Raw genomic sequence first — 23,501 nt, forward strand, 5'->3', positions numbered from 1 at the left:
AGGACCCTGTTTCCTCTCACTGCAGAATGGTATCAGAGTCCAGGATCTGGGTGTGCTCCTTGTGACTGGGGTGTGGCTGCTGCTATGCCACTCAGTGGGTAGAGCTAGGAGGGAAGGAGAGAGAGAGAGAGAGAGAGAGAGAGAGAGAGAGAGAGAGAGAGAGAGAGAGAGAGAGAGAGAGAGACGTACGTGTGTGTGTGTGTGTGTGTTTAACACATTAGTGAAGCACACCATTTCTCTCTTGTCTCTGCATTTGCACACTGCCCTAACCAAGAATCCACATACAGGTCTTTCTTGGGGCAGCTCATAGGACTGGACTGCCCCTTACTGCCCCCCAACCCCTCCCAGCAATGCCCTCATCTGTGTACACCCCAGTGCACCTGGGAGGCAGGTGTTGGTCGTTAGAGAGTGCTTAGTTGAGATGATTTGCTGACAGCAGTGCAGGTCCTTTTGCCTGTGCTTTTCCAGTCACAACACTGTGTTCCCAGTAACTCAGGTCAGCTGCTGTCCCACCCTCCACAAAGGCATGTGACTCAATGTGAGTTCCAGCCTGGGATTCCCCAACTTCCTGGTTGGTGTTTATTTGTGTAGACTGAAGTGCCTTGTTTGTAAGTACAGTTCCAAGTGCTGGGCTGTTTTTTGTTTTTGTTTTTGTTACGGTGCTGGGTTGAAATTCAGACTCTACTTAGGTCCCTCCCCCACTACCTAGTTCTGTGAGAACTGACAAATGCAGTCTCTATCTCCTGTCCCAGTATGACTGTGGAAATTGTCCTGCGTGTCCCTTTATGGTAGTTAACCCGTCTCCAGTCCCCCTATCCCTGATGGGCTTTCTGCCTATAGATTTGTCTTGCAGAATGAAATATAAATAGAGCCATGTGAAGTGCAGCCTTTTATGTTTGGCTTCTTCAACTTAGCAAAATGCATTCATAATTTATCCATTTTGTTGTGAGTCAATAGCTTCTTTGTTAACTGTTGAATAATATTCCATTGTGTGGACACAAAATTTGTTTCTCCATCTGTAGAAAGGGCCTGTTTCCATTTGTGATGATTGTGAATAGCTGTTTTAAGGTCCGTGTTCAGGTCTTAGTGTGGAGCCTACTTTTGGTTCACCTTGGTGAAGGCCCATGAGTGGGGTTAGGATGTTGCATATAAGGCTGTGGAAATTTGAAAGAATCCGTGACTGACCATCCATGGTGGCTGCTTCTCACTCATCGCAGTGCTGTCTTCTCCTTGTTTTCCTTTGTATCGTGTAAGGTGGGAAGACATGAGCACTCCAGCTGTTGGTCACCCTCTTTAGTGTCACACTCAGATTCTTCCTTCTTTGTTGAAATTGGATACTTATTGTTGAGACTTCAGAGTTCTTTAAATATGATGGACTGTTACAAGTTGCCCCACCCCACCCCAAGACAGGGTTTCTCTATGTAACAATCCTGGAACCCAATTGTAGACCAGTCTGGCCTCGAACTCACAGAGGTTCTCCTGCCTCTGCCTACTGAGTATTACCATGTCCAGCTAAGTTGCCTTTTCTTTAGATTATCTTCAAATGAAGAATGGTTGTCAGATAATTAAGTGTAGGTCCTGTCTTTTGTGGGTATCTTGGAAACTCTGAGACAGGTAGGAAGCATGTCATTCCTGGGTTGTCAGCCTCTGAGTGCAGTGGCAGTGTGCAGCAGTCCTCATGGCATACCCAGAGAGAGACTAGACTGTTGATCCTGCTTCTGAAATGGGACATGGTCCTTTCGTTCAGGATGGTGGAGGAAAGCAGGACCCCGTGCTGCTCTCTGTAGTCTTGAGGAAGATGAACCAGGAAGACATACTGTTGTCCCATTGGAAAGCAGTGGTGAGACCTAAGAACTGGGAGGAAAGAAATAGAAAGGTCTGTTCTTTGGGTTCATCTCACTCCCTCATGGCCTCGAGCACCTGGAAGACCTTTGATGTAGTGTTTCCACATCTGAAAGCTTCTAGAGTGGATATTTACCTCCTTGTATTGTACCTCCAACAGTAACAAGGGGAGGGCTCCTGTGCAGGGGAAGGCCTGACTGTGGTGGTTGCTGTTTTATAGGCGACCCTGGAAACGGAAATTTTCAAATGTGTTTTGTAACCCTTAGTAAAAGGAGAGAAAACACCATTATGAAATGTCTGGCATGTGGTCCTTTTGACCTCTCCAGGCAAGTATACCAATGTGTGCAAATTAGTGCTGCTTCCTTGTCAGGGTGGGGGTGCTGGTTTGGTGGAAGCAGCCCTGACTGTAAGCTGGAGATTTCGTGTGTTGGGGGGGCGTCGATATATGCATACAGCTTTGTGTATTCTTTGTTAAATCTTTCTATGATTGTCTGAACCAGTTCAGTTGAAGACATGACTTTGAGAAAGGGCAGTCACACACCTTCTCTTCCCCGGATGCTCCATGTTTCTTCTTTCCTGTGCTCATGGCTCTGCAGAGTATGCAGTTTGCCTGCATCCAAGCATGTAGTCTGCTGTGTGTGAGCCTCCTGTCTGTGAGAACATTAGGCGGTTCCATGTGCTTCCACACCCACACCCACATCTAACCCTCCTCCAGATGAACCTCCATGCCACTGAGCTCCACCCACAGCAGGAGTCCTGCTGAAGAGGGATAGGACAGTGTTCCTGCTCAGGGAGTTGTCCTGTCGTCATCAAACCTCCCTTGGCACCAGCAGACCCAGGTAGAACTGGGTGGTGGAAACCCTTGCAAAGCTCCAGTGGGAAAGGTCTTTCTAATCCTGGGTGTTGAAAAGTGTAGCCCTGGCCCTCCTTCCTGGGTGGGATCTCTTGGATCAGCTCCCTTGGGGTCCTGCTCAGGCAAGGATAGCAGAGGGCATAGGAAGTAGGGTGGAGGGCAGAACAGGATTCAGGGAAGATGGGGCTGCATGGAAGCTGTGGGCAGGGCTGGGGCCGGAATGAGTATGGCTTTGTCTTCTGGATGGCTGCCCGTGCAGAGTTCTGGGCAGCTGCAGGCAAACTGAGGCACTATACCTACGGCTAAGGGAACTTTGCAGGAAAGCCCGTTTTCACACTAGACCTTTGAACACAATGGTTTTCCCAGAAAATGCTGGGTATAAATTGCCAGTAACTGGCAGCATCTGTTGGGTCAGTGGGCCAGTGAGATTTCCTGGTGGGCCTGGTGGGCCTGGAGGGGTGAAGCAGGAATTCCCACCACTCTGCAGCTGTTCTTAGAAAAGACAGGTCACCGTTCCCCCTTTTCCTTTTAAAAATACAAAACTAGATAGTTCAGACCCACAGTGAAAGTGACAGTTCTGATGTGTTTGCTTTAAGAAGTCAGCTCTGCGTGAATTGTTTTGTTATGCCCTGCTGGTAATTTCATGGAATCCCCTCCCCTCCCCCCAGTTAATTAGAACCTCTGTGCCACTGGGGGAAGTCCAGGTAGGAGGTTCAGGACTCTTGAGGTAGTCACTCTCAGGCTCCCTCAGACAGTCTGCTGCTTGGAGTGGGCACCTGATTGAAAGCTCCCCTTGCACAGATAGGGCCTTGGGGTTGGGGAAGCTGACCCCTCTACAGGCTAGGTGTTGTCTGCTGCAGCAAGAGCATCGGTGTTTGCCAGCTGTCTCCTGGGCTTGTTCTGCAGGGGTGCTGCCCCTAGCTTGCAGGCTGACTGTGATCAGGAATTGGCCAACCACTATAGCCTGATTCTGAAGGAGCTGCCAGCCTTCCTCTGCAGAGCCTGCAGTGTCAGGGTTCTAAGGGTGGGATCTGGTGAGGCTGGGGGCTAGGTGCCTCACAGCCTGACCTGTGATCAACCCATTTGTGGGTCAGATGACACACTGGTTTCTTCTGTTTCATTCCTTTCACCTGCCATATGGGTGTGCAGGCAGCAGTCCATAGCAGTTCCTGGCAGCACTGTTGTGGTGAGGAAGGATATGCAAATTCCTTTCTAGGCAAAAATCTAGGCTTTGAGGCCCAGCTCTATGGGGCATTGACTCCTCATCTGAGATGGCTTCCACACTTTGAGGTGTTGGGTGGTAGAGGCCAGTAAACTGGCATAATGTGAAGTTGAAGCTGGCTCAGTCTGGATGGCTCCTACCACTAACATGTACTACCTGAGAAGATCAGTGTGCATGCATGCCCCTGATGGCTGGGCACAACGAGGAGGCACCCAGGGGGCTTGTCTGTGTTGAGGGATTGATTCTCTGGGAGTCTCCACAGGCTGCTGATAACCAGTGCTACCCTAGAACATCACAACCCAACCCACCGTACCAGAGGAAGTACTCAGACTTCCTCCCTTGTGCCTGCTGCCCTCTCTCTTTGCCCTTTTTCATTGTGGTCCAAAAGTAAACTCTTTCCCAGAAGTCTGCTGTGTCCCTGGTGCCCACCACTCCAGCCGCTACTGAGAGACCAACTCTCCTGCCTTGATGTTGGGTGTGTGTGTTAGGGCTGCAGGTAGGACTTGGCCTCCAAAATGACACCCACTTAGACACAGATATAAACATATACATAACTAAAAATAGAGAGAGCTGGTGAGGGCCAAGTTGTTGTACAGAATAGAATACAGCTGAAGCTGAGTCGGGGCTTGGCCAGGAATGTGCAAATAAATTACTATTACTGATACAGTATTTTACATTAGCACAAGCTGGCCTAGAATCACTAAGTAGCCTAGGCTGGCCTCCAACTCAGGGCAGTCTCAGCCTCCATCGCCAAAGTGCTGGAATTATAGACATGAGGTACCATGTCCAACTGAAAGGTATTTTAAAGTCTAATTTTTATTCTTATTTTTTGTTGTGCTGGAAATGCAACTTGGGACCCTGTGTGTGCTAGACAAGTGTTCCACCACTGAGCTGTGCCACTAGCCCTAATGTCTAGTTTTTAAGTAGACATGAACCATGGACAGCATTTTCTATTTTTGAATTTTTATTTATTATTGTATATTGTATATGTATGTATGCATGGTGGTGTGTGCATGCTGCTGGTCACACATGGAAGACAGGACAGCTTTTGGGAGCTTTGCATTAGGGTGTCTATTGCTGTGAAGAAACACCGTGACCATGGCAACACTTGTAAAGGAAAACATTTAATTGAAGTGACAGCTTACAGTTTCAGAAGCATGGTGTCCTGCGGGCAGACATGGTGATGGCTGTATCTTGATCAGAAGGCAAGAGGAAGTAGACTAAAATACTAGACAGTATCTTGAGCATATAAGAACCCAAAGCCCGCCTCCATAGTGACACACTTCCTCCAACAAGACCACACCCACCCCAACAAGATTACATCTCCTAATATTTACTGCCACTCCCTTTGGGGGCCATTTTCTTCCATACCTACACTAGCCTGTTCTCTTTCCACTGTGTGTTTTTGAGAATCTAATTCATGTTGTCAGGCTGAAACAGCAAGTGCTCTTACCTGCTGCACCATCTTGCTGGCCTCATGACTGGCATCATTTTCTAGTTTACTATACGGATTTTTTTTTGTGAGGGATGCAGGGGGCGGGGCTTGGCTTAAGTAGTTTTGCAGCCTTCCCAGTCCTCTACCTGCACAAGAGAACCTGTTCTTGCTTCTGCACAGAAGGAAGGTGCTTGCACAACTCCATACTGTTTATCCAAATGTTTCATGCCTCATTTTCCTCACTAGGCTGTGAGACTTGGTAGCCTGTGTCTAGCAGTCCACAAAGAACACCAACTTATTCATGTTATTCTCTGGTACACGCCCTCCATAGTTTACTACTCATTTCTGACTTCAGCTCTGCCGATCAGTCAGGTGTGAATCCCATTTTCTAAGTGTGCAGGTATTTTTGTAGGCTAGGCACCAAAAGGTTTAGAGGGTATGCAGTGTTTTAAAATGCAACTGTGTGTGTGTGTGGGGGGGCTGGCCCAGCACCTTGTACATGATGGCTAACACCAAGCTGCAGTCTCAGCCACCACATTTATAATCTTGCCAATGTTGCCAGTCACCCCAAAAGGAGCTTCTCACAGTTGTTTTTCTGTAAGCAGAGGGGGCAGAGTGGCTGTGGCCCTGTAGCCTGACCATCTGGTAAATAAAAAGTATATTTTAGTAGAATCCTTTGCCTTAAAATCCTGGTGTAGGGGTGTTTGGGGTTGTTTGAGAGAGCCACTGTGCCCTCCTTATGAATTGCTTCTGCCTGGTTTTCATGTTTTTTTTCTTCCAGTTTCCATGAACTCAATATTGAAGATGGTGAGCTTCGTGTATACTTTTTCCTGTTTGTCATTTACCTTTTACTTTTGTTTAGAGTGACTCTGGCCACGAAGTTCTGTGTGGCCCCGTTATCAGTCTTTACTTCCATGGCTTCTGGGCTTTGATTTAGATAAAGAACTTATGCCCAAGTGCTATAAACAGTTTGCTCATAGAACATTCATGGTTTCATCTTTCACATTCACCTCTTTGACAGCTTGGGCTTTCTTTTAATTTTTGAAACTTGAACCAGTATGTAAAAGCTGTGTATGTTTATGGAAGGCCACGTGACATATTGGCGCCACATAGAATTGATTCTAGCATAGTATATGAAGTGTGGTGCTAATCCTTACAGACCCTAATTGTTTTTAGTACCTCTTGGTACTTCTGATGGAGTTGCCTCTCTGAGTCTAGCTCTGACCTCCTGACCCACTCCAGATGCCACAGCTGTATCTTCAAACACGGTGGTTCCTTTGCAAAGCTTTTCTGATTTTATTTTCCATACGAATTTTAGTAGCACGTTATCCCAGACCATATTATGACAACTAAAATGCCAACTTTAAGAAATGTCCTTGCATCCATTTCAGAAATTGTCAAGACGCGTATCGGTCCAAGATGGAGTCTGAGGTTGAGTAACAGTTTCCCTTCCTGCATCCGATGGTGGGCGTGTGTGTGCTCGCCTGCACCTCTTGTGCATGTGTGGGTGTGTCTGTGTGTGTGGGTATTCACTGCTTTTCAGCCTCTTGGCTAAGATCAAGTGTAGGAATATGATTCAGTCAATGGCATTGGTTCTTGCAACAGCTACAGCAGGCCTGAGTGCCATGAGGTAGGGCCAGGGGCTAGAGCAGTATCCGTAGCCAGCGGTTCCTCCCTCTGTTGTATGCCACCCACCTCCCTGAGGCCCCTTGGTCCACAGGTGAGAGAGGCACTACTGTGCAGCAGGCAGGTGTCCTCCAGTTCTCTCACATACCCATCACAGGGACTGAGAAAGGTAAGATGACAACTCAAGTCATCAGCAGCAGTATGGGGACAGGGAAGAGTGTTTCCTTGCTGCATGCATCTCTCCTGATGCAGACTAAGTCCAGCTGTGACTGTGGCTCTGCTACTAGCCAGCTCTCCTCCTTGGGGTGTATATTTCTCACCTGTTCTGTGGGTGAGGGAGACAAGCCATCTGCAGATTAGCTGTCTTGGCCACTAGCAACCAAATGGTACCCTTAAGGAATTCGGAAAGTCCACCCACCAGTCGGAGGCCCAGAGAGGCCGTGTACCTGAATTTTCTTGGAGGTCTCCAGTTGATCATCCCCAATATTTAGCTGTCTGGTGAGCTTTGCTAGGAGGACAAGCAGGCCTTCCTGGAGGGAAGACTACCCTCAAGGCATTCTTGAGGTTAAGGCTAAGAGTGGCCCCTAGCCAGTGACCACAGATCAAAGCTATTTACTGATGAATGACAGCCCACTCTGGTATGGACTAGCCAAGACTGGGAGTCTGTGAAGCGTAGGATCTCTTTAAAGGCTTCTGATTATTCTGCCCTGCCTCCCTAACACCCACAGATTCCTTGTGCCTACAGAGGACATGTAATCTGGGATTAGTTAGCATAAGGTCCATGATCTGCTTTTGCAGGGTCTCCTGATCAGAGGGGCATCATCCCAGGCCCTCCCTTCTCCCTCAACAAGAGAGCAAGGTAGGCTTCCAATTGGATGCTGGGGCTTGGGCAGCAAAGCTAAACCAAGATCAAGCAGGAGGTTGCTCTGTCCCCTCTCCAGCACACATAGGGTGGGGGGTGGGGCATCAGAAAAGTGTCTTTAAAACACTCCTGAGAGGTCTGACAGAGCAGAAAGGCATTGTGGTTTGTACAGGTGCTGCTGGAACCTGGAGACGCCCACTCAGCTGGTGGGGAGGACTGAGTGGTGCTAGGTAGTGGGAGCATGCCCTTTGGGCTGGAGGATCCAGCAGTAGCGGCCCAGGGCTGAGCTCAGACTCTGAGCTGGAGCGCTTGAGAAGCTTTTGTGCGCATCTGCTGCGGGACAGTGCGTGCCCAATCGCAGTATCGCAGTGAGGGCTTTGTCGGGAGGAGAGGCTCAGCCTCTCCTACTTCCCCCTCCTCCGGCCAGCCTCACAGAGAACACTCTGTTCCCGCCCAGGCCTGCGGCTTGGGCAAGAGCGTGTGGGACTTTGTGTTCCCTGATAAGATGAGGCAATCACGCTCAGCCTGCGCCATGCGCTGCTTGCTGCTACTAGCGGCCTCGCGGCGGCGCCAAGGAACATTTATGTAACCGTGGTTCTGGTGAGCCAAGTGCCCCTGGCCAGTCCCACCTCCCGATAAGTCCCTAGGACGCACTGCACCCCCACGCCTCCAGCTTCATTCTGAAGCCCCCCACAAGGCTTAAGCCCCAGCACCCTGTATACAGGGTCCCTATTCCCGCAGCCGCCTCTGGGACTTTAACTTGGTCTCTAGCTTCTGGCTCTTGTGCCTGCACAGGCACTTCCCCAGCCCTGTGACAGCCTAGCCCTGGCCCAGCCCCCTACAGTGATTCACCTTCCTTCCCTTTCCCGGCCCACCCGTCACAGTGCCTCAAATTCAGCAGCCAGTCCCCTTCCTCCCACCCAGTGTCCCTTCACAAAGCCTGATTCCCATCTTGCCCTGTGCCTCCAGTCACCTCCCCAGGCACCTGTATTGGTCATACACCACCCTGTCCCCTGGTCTCTATTATCCTCTGAGAAAGGGATCTCAAGGGCCGTGGATTCTTCAGAAAGACCAGCTTTCTATAGGGACCTGCCTTCTCTGATGCAGCTACCTCCTTGAGAGGCCCAGTGTCTTCTTTTGAGCTGACTACACCTTATCCTGTTGCGTTGTACACATGTTGCGTGGCCCATCCCACTCTCTTTATTGTGGTGGGAGGTAGTGTCACCAGCTGTGGTGCTGAGCTTGCCCGTGTGGTGTGTCCTGTGATAATTTCAGTCCAGCCACTCCACCCTGAGGCCAGTCTCCAGAATAGCCCTTTAGAAAGGTGTTGGAGGGTACCTGTAGGCACCCGAGGCCCTTTCATGGCACCACGAGATAGAACTGTTGACTATAGTGACAATATACCTTTGCTCTTCCTAGACAGCAGTGGAAAATTCCAGAGGCTATGTGATGATTGATGGCCTCACTCCTCTGGACAGCCACTGGAGTGTGTGCTTGGGTTTTGTTTTGTGTTGTGTGTTTTCTAATACAGTATCAGGGGCCATCACACTCATACACACACACACACACACACACACACACACACACACACACACACACGAAGCTCTTCATAGAGCTCACAGAGAAAGTACAAGGGATATACCCTACCGTATGCATTGTTGTGTGTGTGCCACCCCCCAATCCATCCATCCTCCATTGTACATACTAATGCCTGTCTGTCTCCTTGGCAGCCTTGGATATGATCAGTGGCAGTGGTGGGCATGAAGCCTGAGCTCCTGTAACTTCTGTCTGTAGACTTTTTTTTTTTTTAATAGGCTATGGAGGAGGCTCTCTAGCAGGTGGGAGGCCGACATCTCTTGGGACTAGGACCATGTCCTGAGGGTCCTTCCTTGAGCATGTATCCACTTTCCTCCCAGTGAGAAACCTGTCTCTTCTGATGCTGCTCTTATCTGCAGCCCTGACATTACGTAGCCTATCTGTAATAGTACCCATTTCATATGATCCCAGGGATGCAAACAGAAAGATCCTGAAAAGGACAAGGATCCAGGGCTGTTAGGAAACCAACTGAATCTGAATGCACTGGCTTCTGTCTCCACCCTGAACCCAGCTCCCACCCCACCCCACTCTCACTCCAATCTAAGAAGATGCAGTGGATGGGGATAGCAAATAAGAATAGACATTTTGGAACATGCCAGGCCTGGTACCAGAGCTGGTGGAATACAGCCTGTAGCATCACCATGTGGGTCCCACTGTGAGAACAGGAATACGTATTTGTTTCCCATAGCTGCTGAAACTCTCGACCACAAAGTGGATAGCTAAAAGCAGCCGAAATTTACTTTTCAGATTTCCTGAACGAAACCAGAAACCTAAGAGCAAGATGCTGGCAGGGGTGGTTCTTTCTGGAGGCTCCAAGGGAGCGTCGCTCTTGCTTCTCTCCTCACTTCCCTTGATAGGGTTGGCAACTCAGCGCTTATAGATGTCTCTTCATGCCATCTCCCTGTTATTTCCCTCTTGTAACTTGTGGCTTCATCTCAAGACTTTTACCCTAATTATATATACAAAGACCTTTTTTTTTTTTCTCTCTCTCTCTCCAAGTTAGGTTACCTCACAGATTCTGGGAGTTAGGGGTTGACTGTATTTTTGCATTGCTCATCCCACTTTAAGCAGCCCAGAGCTTATCTAGTGTCATACCATCAGTATAATGGGGAGCGGGTTAGGCATAACACATGTGACGCCAGACCTTCCCAAGGTCCTGTGAATGTCCAGGAATAGAATCAGCATGTGACATTTTTTACTAACCCCCCACTCCAACCAATTCAACATTACCACTTCTTTGACCGTGGTTGTGTTAGATATTTTTTTAAATTGTATTTAAACATTTTTTTAAAATTGGGGTGTGATGGTACATGCGGATGGCGTGACACACATGTAAAGACCAGAAGATGAGTTTTGGGAATTGGTTCTGTTCCTCCACTGTGTGGGTCCTGAGGATGGAACTCAGGTCATCAGGCTTGATCAGGCAAACACCTTTACCTGCTCAGTCTTGCAAGTCCCAACACAGAAAAGCTTATAATAAAACTGTGTTCAATTCAGCACTGTGCCCCTGATCAGATTTTAGTTGTCCTGATGGGTACTGAGAAAAAAAAAGAATATTATGTATGTGTGTGTTATATAATGTATACATAATATATATTTGTTTCTTAGTTTTTCAAATTAATCTGTTGTTTTTCATGCTATTAAATTTAAGATTCTGCCTCACTCCTACCCACCTCCTCCTGAGTTGATGAGTGTATAATTTCAATTATTATATTATTTTAATTCGGCCATGTATCTTTCCACCTTTCCTTGAGAGCCACGTTTTCTGATGGGTCGGTGGGATTTGTCTATGACACTGATTGCACAGTGTTGAAATCTAGCACAGGCTTTCTGTGACTGGTGCGATAAAGTTTCATTGACCTGTGAGGCCTTACATTTACTTCTACCTTTTTCATGGGGTTGCTGGGAAAGAGAAGTAATTTTAATATGAAAAGCAGCCAGGGCCCTTGAGCTCTTCACTGGTTGCACCATCTGCTTTTAATCTCATCATTGTTGTCTTGCGTCCAAATTGCTCCTATATTTCCTAGAATTCGTAGTCACCTTAAAAAAAAAAAAAAGGAATGTGCCTTCCCCGTGTCCTCAAGTTTATCTAATATCTCCATCATACTCTCTGCCCAGAGTTCCTTCTTCCTAGGGTTACTCCCGTGGGCCTTGGGGCCCTGCCTCCCCAAGCCTCTGCCTCAACCTTGACTCCTGGTTTCGTGGTTTCCTCTCTCTGTCTCTGTCTTTTCTTGATGTAGTATGTGAGATGTAAACTTCCCCTTCTCTGCCCTGCAGCATGTCCAACAGTGTCCTGTTCTGGTGTGAACAGCCTGACGTTTGTTTCTGGAATACCACTTAAGTGTTGAGATTTCATTTTTTTACTCACTGTTGTAATTAAGGGATGTTTTTGTGCACTTACTCTCGCTCACACTTCTGCCTGATTTTCCCAGTGTGCTCCCCTGTTATTCTCCTCCTGCCTTCACCATGCACACTGACAACAGATTGTCTTAGTTTCCACTTAGCAGTTTCCTGTATTCATTTTTTGTTTCCTATTTTGCCAGTCTGTACCTCTTCTTAAATAAAAGCTCCTGTACTGATTCCTGGAGCTTTCAACTTTAATTCCCTACTGTCTGTTAAAAACAAAAGTTTCAGGAAAAGGTAGTAGGGATGTTCTCACAGAACAGTCCTGAAACATAGAACCAAAAGTAAGAGCAGCCACTCATGGCCACCCCCCCCCCCCAGGTTGCTTGCTTCTTTCCCTAATGTGAAAATTGATGAGGAAAACAAATATGCCACATAAGGCCACGTCTTCAACAGCACTAGAGAGATGGAACGCTTCGACATTCACATATTTTCTAGGATTGTTTTTTGTTTTGTTTTTCAGCATAGTTCTTTGAGTATATTTCTAGCTTTTTTTTTTAAAAGATTTTATTTATTATGTATACAACATTCTGCTTCCACATATATCTGCACACCAGAAGAGGGCACCAGATCTCATAACAGATGGTTGTGAGCCACCATGTGGTTGCTGGGAATTGAACTCAGGACCTCTGGAAGAACAGTCAAGTGTTCTTATCCACTGAGCCATCTCTCCAGCCCTGTTTCTAGCATTTTGGAATTATTATTTAATCAAGAATATTTTTAATTTCTCAATGCTTTTTTTGTTGTTGTTGTTGTTGTTGTTCTCTGAACTTGCTTTTTATGGCATTTGGTTTGCTCTGTGCATCCCATTATATCTCAGATTCTGTTGAGAATACTAATTAGAAATTTTAGGTTAATATTCTTTTGTTTCTTGGCTCCTCTGTTTTTCCTCCTGAGTTGGTGGCTTTGTTGCTCTTTCCTTGTCTGTCATGCTGGTGATTTCCTTTTGTTGGCTGTCAGGTGGCCCCAAGTGTCTGTTTCTATCTAAGATGGATGAATGGATGGGCCTTGTGAATTTTCTTTGCCGGACTTAGGTGGGCCAACTTCAAGGGCTGGAAATCTTTTAGACCCTCTGTAGGGCAAGAAAATAGGGGAAAGGTAGCTGTGAGGCTTCCCCAGTACCAGCAAGCCTTCATTCTGGGGTAGCAGCTACTGCTTTTCCCAGAGCAGCTGGTCTTTATCTTCTTTTTTTCTTTCTTACACGCATGTGTGGTTAAGAGTTTGGGTAAATGCTAGCTTGTCCTTTGATCTGAACATGGAGTAGATTGGGGTCCATAATGAATGAATCAACACTATCCCTGAGTTTCACTGTGGTCCGCCTTCTCCACACCTGCCTAGGCCCCTCCTGGGCTGTTCTGAGCCATCACCTTTGTAGTCACCCTGCTTGAATCTTCAGGAGCCATTTGAAGTCCTGCATGCCTGGCCTGTCTGAGGACCCCTGCTACAGCAGGGGCGGCAGGTGGACAGACTAGACAAGATGGAGAAGAGTATCCCTTGGAGCCTGCACTCCCTTCCGACTCACCTCCCAGAGCTAAACACCACAGTCGCTGCCTGGGAGTGTTGATGGCATGCTTTCCCTTTTCTGAGCTTAACTGCCAGAGTCGGCCATGTTGCCCGTTTCTTCCTCAGCCCTGTCATCTGCTTGCATCTCAGGTGTGCGCTGAGAGCTTGTCACAGGATGGGAAAATGGGCCTTGTGGGTGGCGAGAGGCAGTGGCCTGGCTAGATGGTGAGGCGTGGCCAAGACTTAACCTTTGCTCCTGTCTCCCACAGGTGAGAGGCCCTTCGCCTGCAGCTGGCAGGAGTGCAACAAGAAGTTCGCGCGCTCGGACGAGCTGGCGCGGCACTATCGCACGCACACGGGTGAGAAGAAGTTCAGCTGCCCCATCTGCGAGAAGCGCTTCATGCGGAGCGACCACCTGACGAAGCACGCGCGTCGCCACGCCAACTTCCACCCGGGCATGCTGCAGCGGCGCGGCGGGGGCTCGCGGACCGGCTCTCTCAGCGACTACAGCCGCTCGGATGCCAGCAGCCCCACCATCAGCCCCGCCAGCTCGCCCTGAGCACCCACCCGCGCCCCGGACCGCGCCTTGCCCCCTTGGTAAATAGGAAAGCTGAGCGAACTTGAGAAGTCCACAGCAAAACACTTCACCTCAGGTGTCAATTTTTAACAAAAAAAAAATTTGTTTTTTCAAAAAAAAATATACATGACCCACAAATTGCACAATAGAGCTATCCACGAAGTTGAGATTCAGTGGTGTTGAAATCCCCCTCCCCCTTTCTCAGGGATGGACGCGGTCCACGAGGTCAGTGAGGGCACGCCTTTCTGCCGCCTTACTCTGTACATAGATTTGCACTCTGGATTTTCAGTGAGGTTGGGGATCACACTGGGGCAGAATAGGCCAGCTGGGCACAGATGTGGCCACTGACATTGTGCTTTTGCAGCAGACCCCCCCAAAGTCCTGTGCCCTTTTCCTGCTTACCGCTCAGTGGCCATCCTCTGCCGCTTGGCCTGGCTTCGAGCACAGGTGGGTCTGAGGGACTGGCCACCTCACAGGGATGTGGTAAGCCATGACAGACTGTGGGAACACTTGCCTGTGGAACTGTGGAGAAGGACATCAGCCTTCTAAGGGTGGTCCTGCCTCCCTGTCTGGCTTTCTGCCTCCAGAAATCCTCAAAAAAATGGAGGCCAGATGCAAACCTGCCTGGATTGGCACACCATTGCTGCCAACAACCCAGGGAGGCGGCCTGGGGCCTGCCTGCTCTACAGAAGGCACCTGGGACCCTTCACCATCACACCATGTTATCAGATTGGGAAATGGTGCCCTGGGCACACTGTGCTGAACCCGCTTCCCCTCAAACTTGGTGTTGTTTCATCCAGTTCCCCAAGCTCTCCTGCCCTGGGCCACCATGGAGGCACATCTGTGTGAAGCCGGGCCATCATGGCCCCTCTGCCTCTTCAGTCTGTATGTGTGGTCCTGCATCTCTCACACATCCCACAGAGACTGCTGGTGGCAAAGGCGTTGAAAGTTGGAACTTCCGGAGAGCAAGCAGCACAGCAGGCAGCATAGGAGATGATGCTGGAGAAACAAGGATTCGGCTTCTCTGGGGGACACCACATGAAAGTTGTGGGTATCACCTTCTCAGAACTCTGAGTGCAGACTTAGAAAACCCACAGTTCCACACTGTTGCACTCCCCGCTTTCCCTGCCTGGGAGGACCCAAACCACACCCAATCTGCAGAGCAGGGCCGGGGAGGGAGCTGCTGGTAGGGAGCAGGAGTAGAAGCCAGGCCTGTCCCGTTTCTCCTGGAGCCCAGACCTGGGCTGCATTGGCTTCAGGCTCCGGGCCTCATCAGCAAGACGGTGTTCTGGTTGCTCTTCTGCAGATCCTTGGGGTGTCCATCTACTCCCACCCTGCAGAGACCCAGGCATTTCCTCCCCTTCTCCCAAGAAATGGGGCCTAGGAACATAAGGCCCCGGGACTGGATATATATGTGTATGTGTGTATGTGTGCGCCGTGTGTGTGTTCGAGTGTATGTATTGGGTGGGTGGGTTTGGGATGGACTTGGGTTATCTTACCGAGACCTCTCTTCATTTTGATGTGGAGGATCAGCCCTTGTGACCCGGAGGGCCAATAGATGGGCTTCCTGGGCCCAGAGTGCCTTGGTTGTGGCCATTCTGCCTCCACCCCAGCCCGCACACAGTGTAGGGGTGCAGCACAGGAGAAACCCAGAGACCATGCCCAGCCATGTCTGCAGTTTCTGACTGTTGTCATGTGGTTACCATGTGGATCTGGGGCACCACTTTCTAACTACCTGTGTCAGCTTTGAGAGGCTAATGGCGTACGGTGGCTTTTGGTAGCACAGTAGGTGCTGAGTTGGGCTGTGGCATTGTCGCTGCCGAAAGCAGGCATGGTGGGTGGGGATGGTCCCTGCCTTGGTCCAGTGCAAAGCTGGTGACCGCTGTGCTTGCATTTCATCTGGGGAAGAGATTGGAGTATGCGGTCGGTTGGGACCTTGACTGAAGGGAACCCTGGGTGCTTGGGGTGTGGCTATCTTCATGCTGAGTTCCAAAGTGTAGTCCCTCCCAAAGTCATTTGTGTGAGGCAGAGAAAGCCACACTCTGAACACATTTCATGTCTCAGGAATTCACATTCCAGATTCAGGAATTTTATTCCAAAGTCCTTTGGTGCACCTACATCCATGGTTCTGAAGACAAGAGAGAGAGGCAGCAGTGTGCCCCAAAGGCCAGCCAAGGTCTCTCCTTGGAAAGAGCCGAGTGTCTCCTTGTGATCTACCCACACAGTCACAGGAGGAGACTTTCTAACCCCGCCACTGTCTGCACTTAGGAAGGGTAAAAAGGACTCTAAGCCCGTCATCTTGGAATAAAAGAAAGAGCTGGTTTGTTGTAGATCGGGGTGGGGGTGGGGTGGGGGAGGGAAAGCGGGCGTAGGCTGTTTCCAAAGAGCACTTAATTTAATTTTTCCTCTGAATGACCCAGGGCTGTTCCGTCTGATGGATGGAAGGGTAACGTTGCCTTAAAACAGAAATATGCAGGCGTTGGCTATTTTTGGCAAATGAACGTGTCTTCATTCCCAAAGTGGTTCTCCTTTAATGGCAGGGTGTGGTCCTTCAGCTTGGGGCCAAGGCACCCCTCATAGACCCCCCCCATGTCATCTGGGGCTTCAGTTCATCTCATCAAGGGGTGGGAGGAAGGGAGGAACATGACTAGACTCATTTCCAGTGGGTTTTCATTAGGTTCCCATCTCGTCATAAACAAGGGATACCTTCTAAGATGCAGTCTTCCCAGCCTGGGTCTGTTGCGGGGTCTTTTGAGTTTTTGTGGTTATGGCCATATTGTCTGGTTTCAGTTTGACTGAGGAACCCATAGGGTGCCCAGAAATAATACTGCAAAGTCAATTTTTTGGTTTTTTTTTTTTTTTTTTTTTTTTTTTAGGGACAGGAGGCAGAGATCCCACAATGAAAGTGCCTGAGTGAAGGGAGAGTTCCCTATAGCAGTGTCTAAAAGAATTCTGGACTTCAGCCATCAGGGGGCTGGAGTTTAGCTCATGTCCCAAATGAGAAAGTCCCTCTTTGCATCAGCCATATTAGGGGGTCACTGTCTGTTCCCCAGATGCCTACTGAATCCTACAGCCATACAGAAAACAGCCCTTTCTACAGAGGGCCCTCGGTTCTCTCTTGATGGGTGCTATGTCGGGATGGATAATGATGCCCTTGATGGGAGTGTGGTCCTGGAGGTGCCCTACCTATGTCCTGCTGTGTCCCCTACCTACAGGACCTGGGGTACAAGGTCTCCACCTCTAGCCCCTCCCATCCCAACTTCATTCTGAGGCCAGCATTGGGACAGCCTCAGGGTTCACCAGAGTGCAGCTTCCTGGTGCAAAAACCTGTACCCTGGTGACCCTGGTGAAGAGTGGTTTAGATGAGAAGAGGGAAGGCGACATTCTGTGGTCCCAAGAGAAATGTGGCGGAACAGAAGGGTTACCTTTCAAGACTTCTGCCTCCCGGCCTCACTGTCCAGGAGGCTGGCCATTTCTTGCCAGAAGCAGGTGCTACCTACAATGTGTACAGGGTCACAGCATTTCCTAGAGGCTTCTCTGGGCTCTCCACCAAGCAGGGTCACCATCCATGTAAGACAAGTCTGAGCACTAGCTTGGCCGCTCAGCTCCTGGTTGTGGCTTTGTTTACAAGGCTACCTAGTTTGACTTCTGACAGGTGTTACTGATTGCCTCCCCCCCCCCAACACACACACACACACACACACACACACACACACACACACACACACACTTCACAAAAGGTCATCGGTCAGAGAGTGCCGGAAGGTTTATGAATAGCCATGTTGCGATCAGTAAGAAATGCTTTGTGGGTCACCCACATTTTTTTTGCTGTCCAAAGTTTCCATATGTGAGTCCTGGTGGCCGTATCTTTGAAAGTGAAAATCCAGATGTGGACTCAACTTGTTTTTGAAATTAGGATGGCACTAGAGAGAGCCAGGTCCTATGACTAATTTTCCTGATTCTGAGTCTTCGAAAGGTTTGTCCTGGACACATTCCAGAGAATTTTGTACCCAAACATGGATACTCAATCCAGCTAACTACTGATACAGGCCTGAGCACTGCTGAGGGAGAGGTCCTTCCTCTTGCTGGTCAACTGACCTCCAGTGAAAGGAGCAGAACTGGCCTGGAGGCCCCAGTCCACCTGGAAAAGGAGGCTTGCCTGGTTTCTGTTGACCCCCTACAGGGTTAGTGGACTTGCCTTGGAACTATCCAGCCCAGCTCCCCCACCCTCACTCCCACCCCCAAATCTCACACAGCTTTAAAACTTCACTACTTTTATTTAGAAACAAATAGGATGGCAAAGAAGACAGCTCCCCCACATCCCTGGGGGTGGGCAGGAAACAGGTCAGGCATGAGGGCGGGTTTCTCCCTGCTGTTTCCCTGGAGCACCTACTATGGGTGTGGCTGCCTGTGCTCATTAGCCAGGTCAGTCTGTGGGCCAGGCTGCCCTTCTCAGAACCGAGAGCCTAGACTTGGGAATATCCCTTCCCCAAGATTAGCTAGGGCCACTTCTCACGTGACTCAGACACTGTCTGGTCATCTGCTCCAGTGTCATACCTGAGTTATGAGGACTACCTTGGTGTTGAGTAGAAGGATCTCTCTGGTCCCCATTGCACACTGAAGAGGCCGGGATGCCTAGTGCAGGGGACCCCATGGACAGTAATATGAGGCTCCTTGTTGAGCCACTATGCATTGTGGGGTCAGAGCTCCTGGTGACTGGAAATCCCCATTTCTGGTTTTGTTGGCTAGGCCCAGGTGACTGCTTCCCATCCAAAGCCATCAGTGGAACTTATGTGGAATCCTTTGCCAAAACCCCAAGGCAAAATCCAAGGGTCCAAGGCCATTTCCATCAAGTTCCAGATTTTTCTTTTCTATAGGAACTTTTTTTTTTTTTTTTTTTTTTTTTAAGAAAACCCTAGTTCCCAACATGCTTCCAAAGGCCATGTTCCGTCTTTCCTGGATCACTACAGTGAAGTATTACAGTTGTACAGTTCCCAATCTGGCCTTGGCTTGCTCGGATAAAACTTTGTTATGTATTTTGTAAGGCATAGATTCTATATTGTAATGTCCTATGCAAAAGAAAAAAATTAATGAAATTGTAAATTTTATTGTTTTAACATGTATGCATGTTTAGTGACGTTTACATTTTGAAATAAAATTTATGATTCATTATTTTATTTGCCTAGGTGACTCACTTGAGGGGTGTGGTCCACAGAGGCTCTGGGAGGGGGAGACAGAAGTTAAAATCTGAAAATCTGGAGAAACTCCAGCCACTGACTTGAGGGGCAGAACCTCATCTGGGGCTTTGCACAAGACCTGTGGGGACCGCAGGTTCTCTTTTGGGTGTTGGGGACATTTGAGTTCACTAACTTTCTCTCATTCTTCCTCAAAGCCAGCAGAAAGGACACGGTCCCCAGAGGGTCCTATGCTTCCTCTAGCATCCTTTTTGTTAGTTGTCACTATAACAAATAGGATAATCAACCCAAAGAGGAAGGGGTCTTTTGGCTCATGGTTTCACAGTGTCTGCTTTAGCCAGTTGGCTCCTTTGCTATAAGGCTGTGGTGAGGCAGAGTCATATCAAGAGGGAGTGGCGGAGCACGAACATTCACCTCTCCATGAGGTGGAAGAAGAGAGGGAGCTCAGTTCCCACTGTGCCCTTGCTAGGCACATCATCATGATCTAAAGACTTAGGCTCTCCGTCTACCAGTATTACCACCCTAGGGAGCATGTCTTCTCCACAGGGACACCTGGAAGGTGTTTCCACCTCAAACTATAATGCTCCATAAGCCTTCACACTCCCCAGATGCAGCCACCCTTTGCCTCAGGTTATAGAAAATGCCTGTTTCTAGCCACAGAAGTTATGTGGTTGATCACTGCATGGGAAGAGGAAAAAGAATTGATGTTTGTCAACACCAGAGGCCAAGTTCCCTGTGATCTTCAATTGTCCATGGTTGCTCCTGGATGAGGGTCAGGTGAGTGACTGCCTCTGCTTCACGCCCCCCACCCCGACCCCCCACCCTCCGTCTGTAACAGTAGCATGTGGGTTAGGAGACTGGGGAGGATATAGTTGAGGCCCACATCCTCAGCCCTCATCCAGAGTGACATCCATGCTGTTTGCCATTTCAGTCTGCACCTGTAAATGAAACCCACTAAGAAATTTTAAATATTAACCAAAGAAGGCATTTCAGTTGAAGATGGGTTTTCCTGAACCTACACTGACCCTGTAGTCTCTTCCTGGTAGACACTGGTTTCTAAGACCAGGGCAGGTGTTTGTGCTAAAAGCACCCAAACACATTAACAGCTATGAACACAAGCACTTGAAGCATGTGTTGGCACAAGAGACTTTGCAGCGGGTTCTCAGTTGGAGCCTTGTCCCAGGACAACGTCATTTACGTCCTCTGTAATGTTCCCTTATTGTGTAGGTTCTTCCGCAGATAGCAGGAACTCCAGGGGGGGCGGGGTTGCTTCCATAAATGGTGGTGTGGGGAAAGGGTCCTGGATGTTTTAAAAATACCCACAGGAAAGAGAAATGCCCTTCAGTAATGACGTCAGGGATGAGAGCTCTTTTCAAGAGGGAAGCAGCTTTGATGGCCCAGCCCAGGAACTAGGGATCCCCTGAGACCTTGAGGAGCCCCCACTAGTGGAAAAGAAATAGAACACATCCTCTAAGAAGTTTGTACTCATACTTGAAAGTTGAATTCATTAGTACATGTGACATCCAAGTAGCACATCTGTTCCGTCATCCTGGGATAAGGTGAAAAGGCCCCTCTGTGGTTTGTGGCAGTTTGGTAGAATACCATATCTACCTGTGTTCAGGTCAGGGAAGGGGTGGTATGTACCATCATCCCAGGGAGCAGTCTGCCTCATTTTTTTGTTTTTAAGTTTCTTGTTATTTATTTATTCTTTTGTGTCGTTCACATCCTGAATCTCAATCCTATTCATTTCCCTGTCCCTTCATACCTGCCCTCTGCCCTTGAATCCCCACCCCCACCCCCCACCCCCGCAAAAAAAAAAGGAAAAATCTCATCATGGAAGCTATAGTGTGACACACTGAGTCACAGGATACCCCTTTGTCCATATATCTTTACTTTCAAGTGTTCATTGCAAAGAGTCAGTTTGAGACCTCTGGTCTCTGCCGCAAGGTCAGTGCTGGGCCCTCTCTGGGACTCCTTCCTCTTAGATATCCCGTTTTTGCCTTATGTCCTGGAGATCCTGTAGCTTTGGATCTGTAGAACCAGAGCAGATCACAGATGGGGTAGATGTTGGGGTGGGCCAACTCAGAACCCTGGTTCTGGGCCTGGGTAGTTGCAGGGTCCGTCAGGCCACCAGCTCTCTGATCTTTGAGTTCTCCAGCCTTAGCTAGTTCACCCCTTATAGCAATGAGCAAGGGGCGGGGCCAGCTCTCCTGCTTTCATGCCCTCAGGGCCAGCTGTCCCATACCTGGACCATCAGGGCCAGCTCTACTGTGTTGCCCAGGTAAGGTGCAGGGGCCACTCCTGAGTGCTGTAGCTGGTGAGGTCAGGGACAGCTCTCCTACTCTGATGACCTCAGGGCCAAGTTCTCCCACCTGTCACAGACATTGGTGGTGGCTGGGGAGGGGGCATTTCTCCCTCACCCACACCTCCAGATGGCAGATGAGGGGCTGGGCCAGATCTCCCTCATTCACATTCTCGGAGCCTGTTCACCTGTGCCACTGAAAATGGGGTCAGCTTGACCACCCGCTCACAAGACTGACATGGATGGAGATTTATTATTTATTCGGAAAGCTCAGCCTATAGCTTAGGCTTGTCCCACTAGCTCTTATAGCTTAAATTAACTCATTTCTATTCATCTACGTGTTGCCACATGATTCCTCCTGCATGTCTTTCTCCCTCTGCATCTATCTTGTAACTCCCATATCTTCTTCCCAGAGCTCTTTCTGTCCAGAAGTCCCACCTATACCTTCTGTCAGCTCTGCTGTGCTGCCTGTGTGAGGTACAGGGTTCACTTTCTCTAGAGGGTCTGCTCCCTCTCCAACCACAGGTGGCAGGGCAAGGGGGAGGGTGTCTTTCCCTTGCCCTCAACCACCACATTGTAGGCACACCTGTAGCCAGCCCCTAAGTAGGTGTGGCTACAGCTTCCCCTACACCACATGGTGGACAAGGGGTGTGTGGCAAGTTCACCTGCACCTCCGCCAACAGGGTCAGCTCTGCTGTGCTGCCCAGGCAAGGTGCAGGGCAGTTGCTGCCGAGTGCTACCTCTGGTGAGGAGTTGAGAGTCTGCCTTTTTTTTTTTTTTTTTTTTTTGAGGGTCTGCCTTTTTAAGGATGGACTTACCATGTGTTCTAGTCTGTCCTCTGCTGTTGGGAATGTGGTGGCACGGTGAGAGTTAGCTATGAAAAAGAGGTTTGTTTTGGCTCAGCCCTTCCTTCAGACTCAAGGTCTACTCCCCACATCTGATAGCCCTGGCACATACCAAGAGGCATGTGTGTGCACATATCACCTTGGGATTCTGTTTTTTAATGAATCAACTGGTCAGTCATGAGGGCTTCACCCTAATGACTTACTCCTAACCACCTTCCAAATACCTCCCTCTAAACATCACAGATGGGTTGAGTTTCCACCTCTTTACCCCTCACCATGGTTAAAATTGAGCATGACTTTCTGTCGGGAATGAGCCATATCCAAACCACAGTACCACCCTTACTACCTGTCCACAGACCATAAGCGCCCTGTTGGCTGAGGCATTCAAGCAGATGGCAGAACGCTGTTTGGCAGGAACACCATGGAGAAAGCTGCATTCTAGAAGAGTAGCTGAGCTCACGTGAGATGGGTTGCTTTTGACTCTAAGAGATTCCCCCGGCACGATCATGCAGACCCTTGGAAACACTCCATTCACTTGCAGAGGGCCTCATATCACAGGTTAGGCTTGTGATTTGTTCTTGGTAGAACACTTAACAGTGAGCCACACTCCCAAGGTCTGCTACATGCAAAGCAGTGTGATCAGGTAAAGACTTAACTTCTGACAGCTACATCCTGTCTGCCGGACTGTCTTGCACCAACGAGGGTGAAGGACTTACAGTGGTATCAGGGCGAGGTGGGTTTTGCCAGGCGGCGGTACTGAAAGGACTCATCCTGGACTCATTCCTATTACTGCTTTAACAAGCTTCCCAGACAGCAACCTAAGGCAGCACACACTGAATTTTTTTTCTTGTAAAATCTTTGAAGGTCAAAAGTTCAAACTCAGTTGTAGTCAAGGTGCCAGCATGACTTGTTCCTCCTGAAGGCTTCTCTAGAGTCCACGTCCATTCCTTGATTTGTGACCCCAGTCATCAGACATCAGGGTACCATTTTCTCTCCTCTGGCATCTCCTGCCTCTGTGAGTGCATATGACCTACCTAGTAATCCAGGCCCGTCTCTCCACTATCTCAGCTGCATGCCCTTCTTGCACCCTTCTGAGTCTACAGCAGAGCAGGAGCCAGACTGCGCTTAAGGAATGGAAGGTGTGGGAAGGCCCCAATTCCCACATGGCCCCCAGAACTGAGTATTTCTTTATCCTATGTGGTCCTTCATAGTTTTTCCTTCACCTTTGATTCCAGATTGT

The 23,501-nt window shown here is 49.0% G+C and overlaps 1 protein-coding gene across 1 annotated transcript in view; it reads left to right on the top strand.

Annotated features, from left to right (window-relative positions):
* LOC113834908 (Krueppel-like factor 13) overlaps window positions 1–19,091 on the top strand; it is a 48,610-nt gene extending 29,519 nt beyond the window's left edge. Inside the window, exon 2 of the mRNA XM_027408066.2 lies at window positions 13,612–19,091. Within this exon, the coding sequence (XP_027263867.1) occupies window positions 13,612–13,901 (290 nt within the window). The 3' untranslated portion in view covers window positions 13,902–19,091. The remainder of the gene's footprint in view (window positions 1–13,611) is intronic.
* Window positions 19,092–23,501: the final 4,410 nt, after the last annotated feature.

Source organism: Cricetulus griseus, chromosome 3 (genome assembly GCF_003668045.3).
Source record: "Cricetulus griseus strain 17A/GY chromosome 3, alternate assembly CriGri-PICRH-1.0, whole genome shotgun sequence".
In the NCBI taxonomy this organism is placed as follows: domain Eukaryota; kingdom Metazoa; phylum Chordata; class Mammalia; order Rodentia; family Cricetidae; genus Cricetulus; species Cricetulus griseus.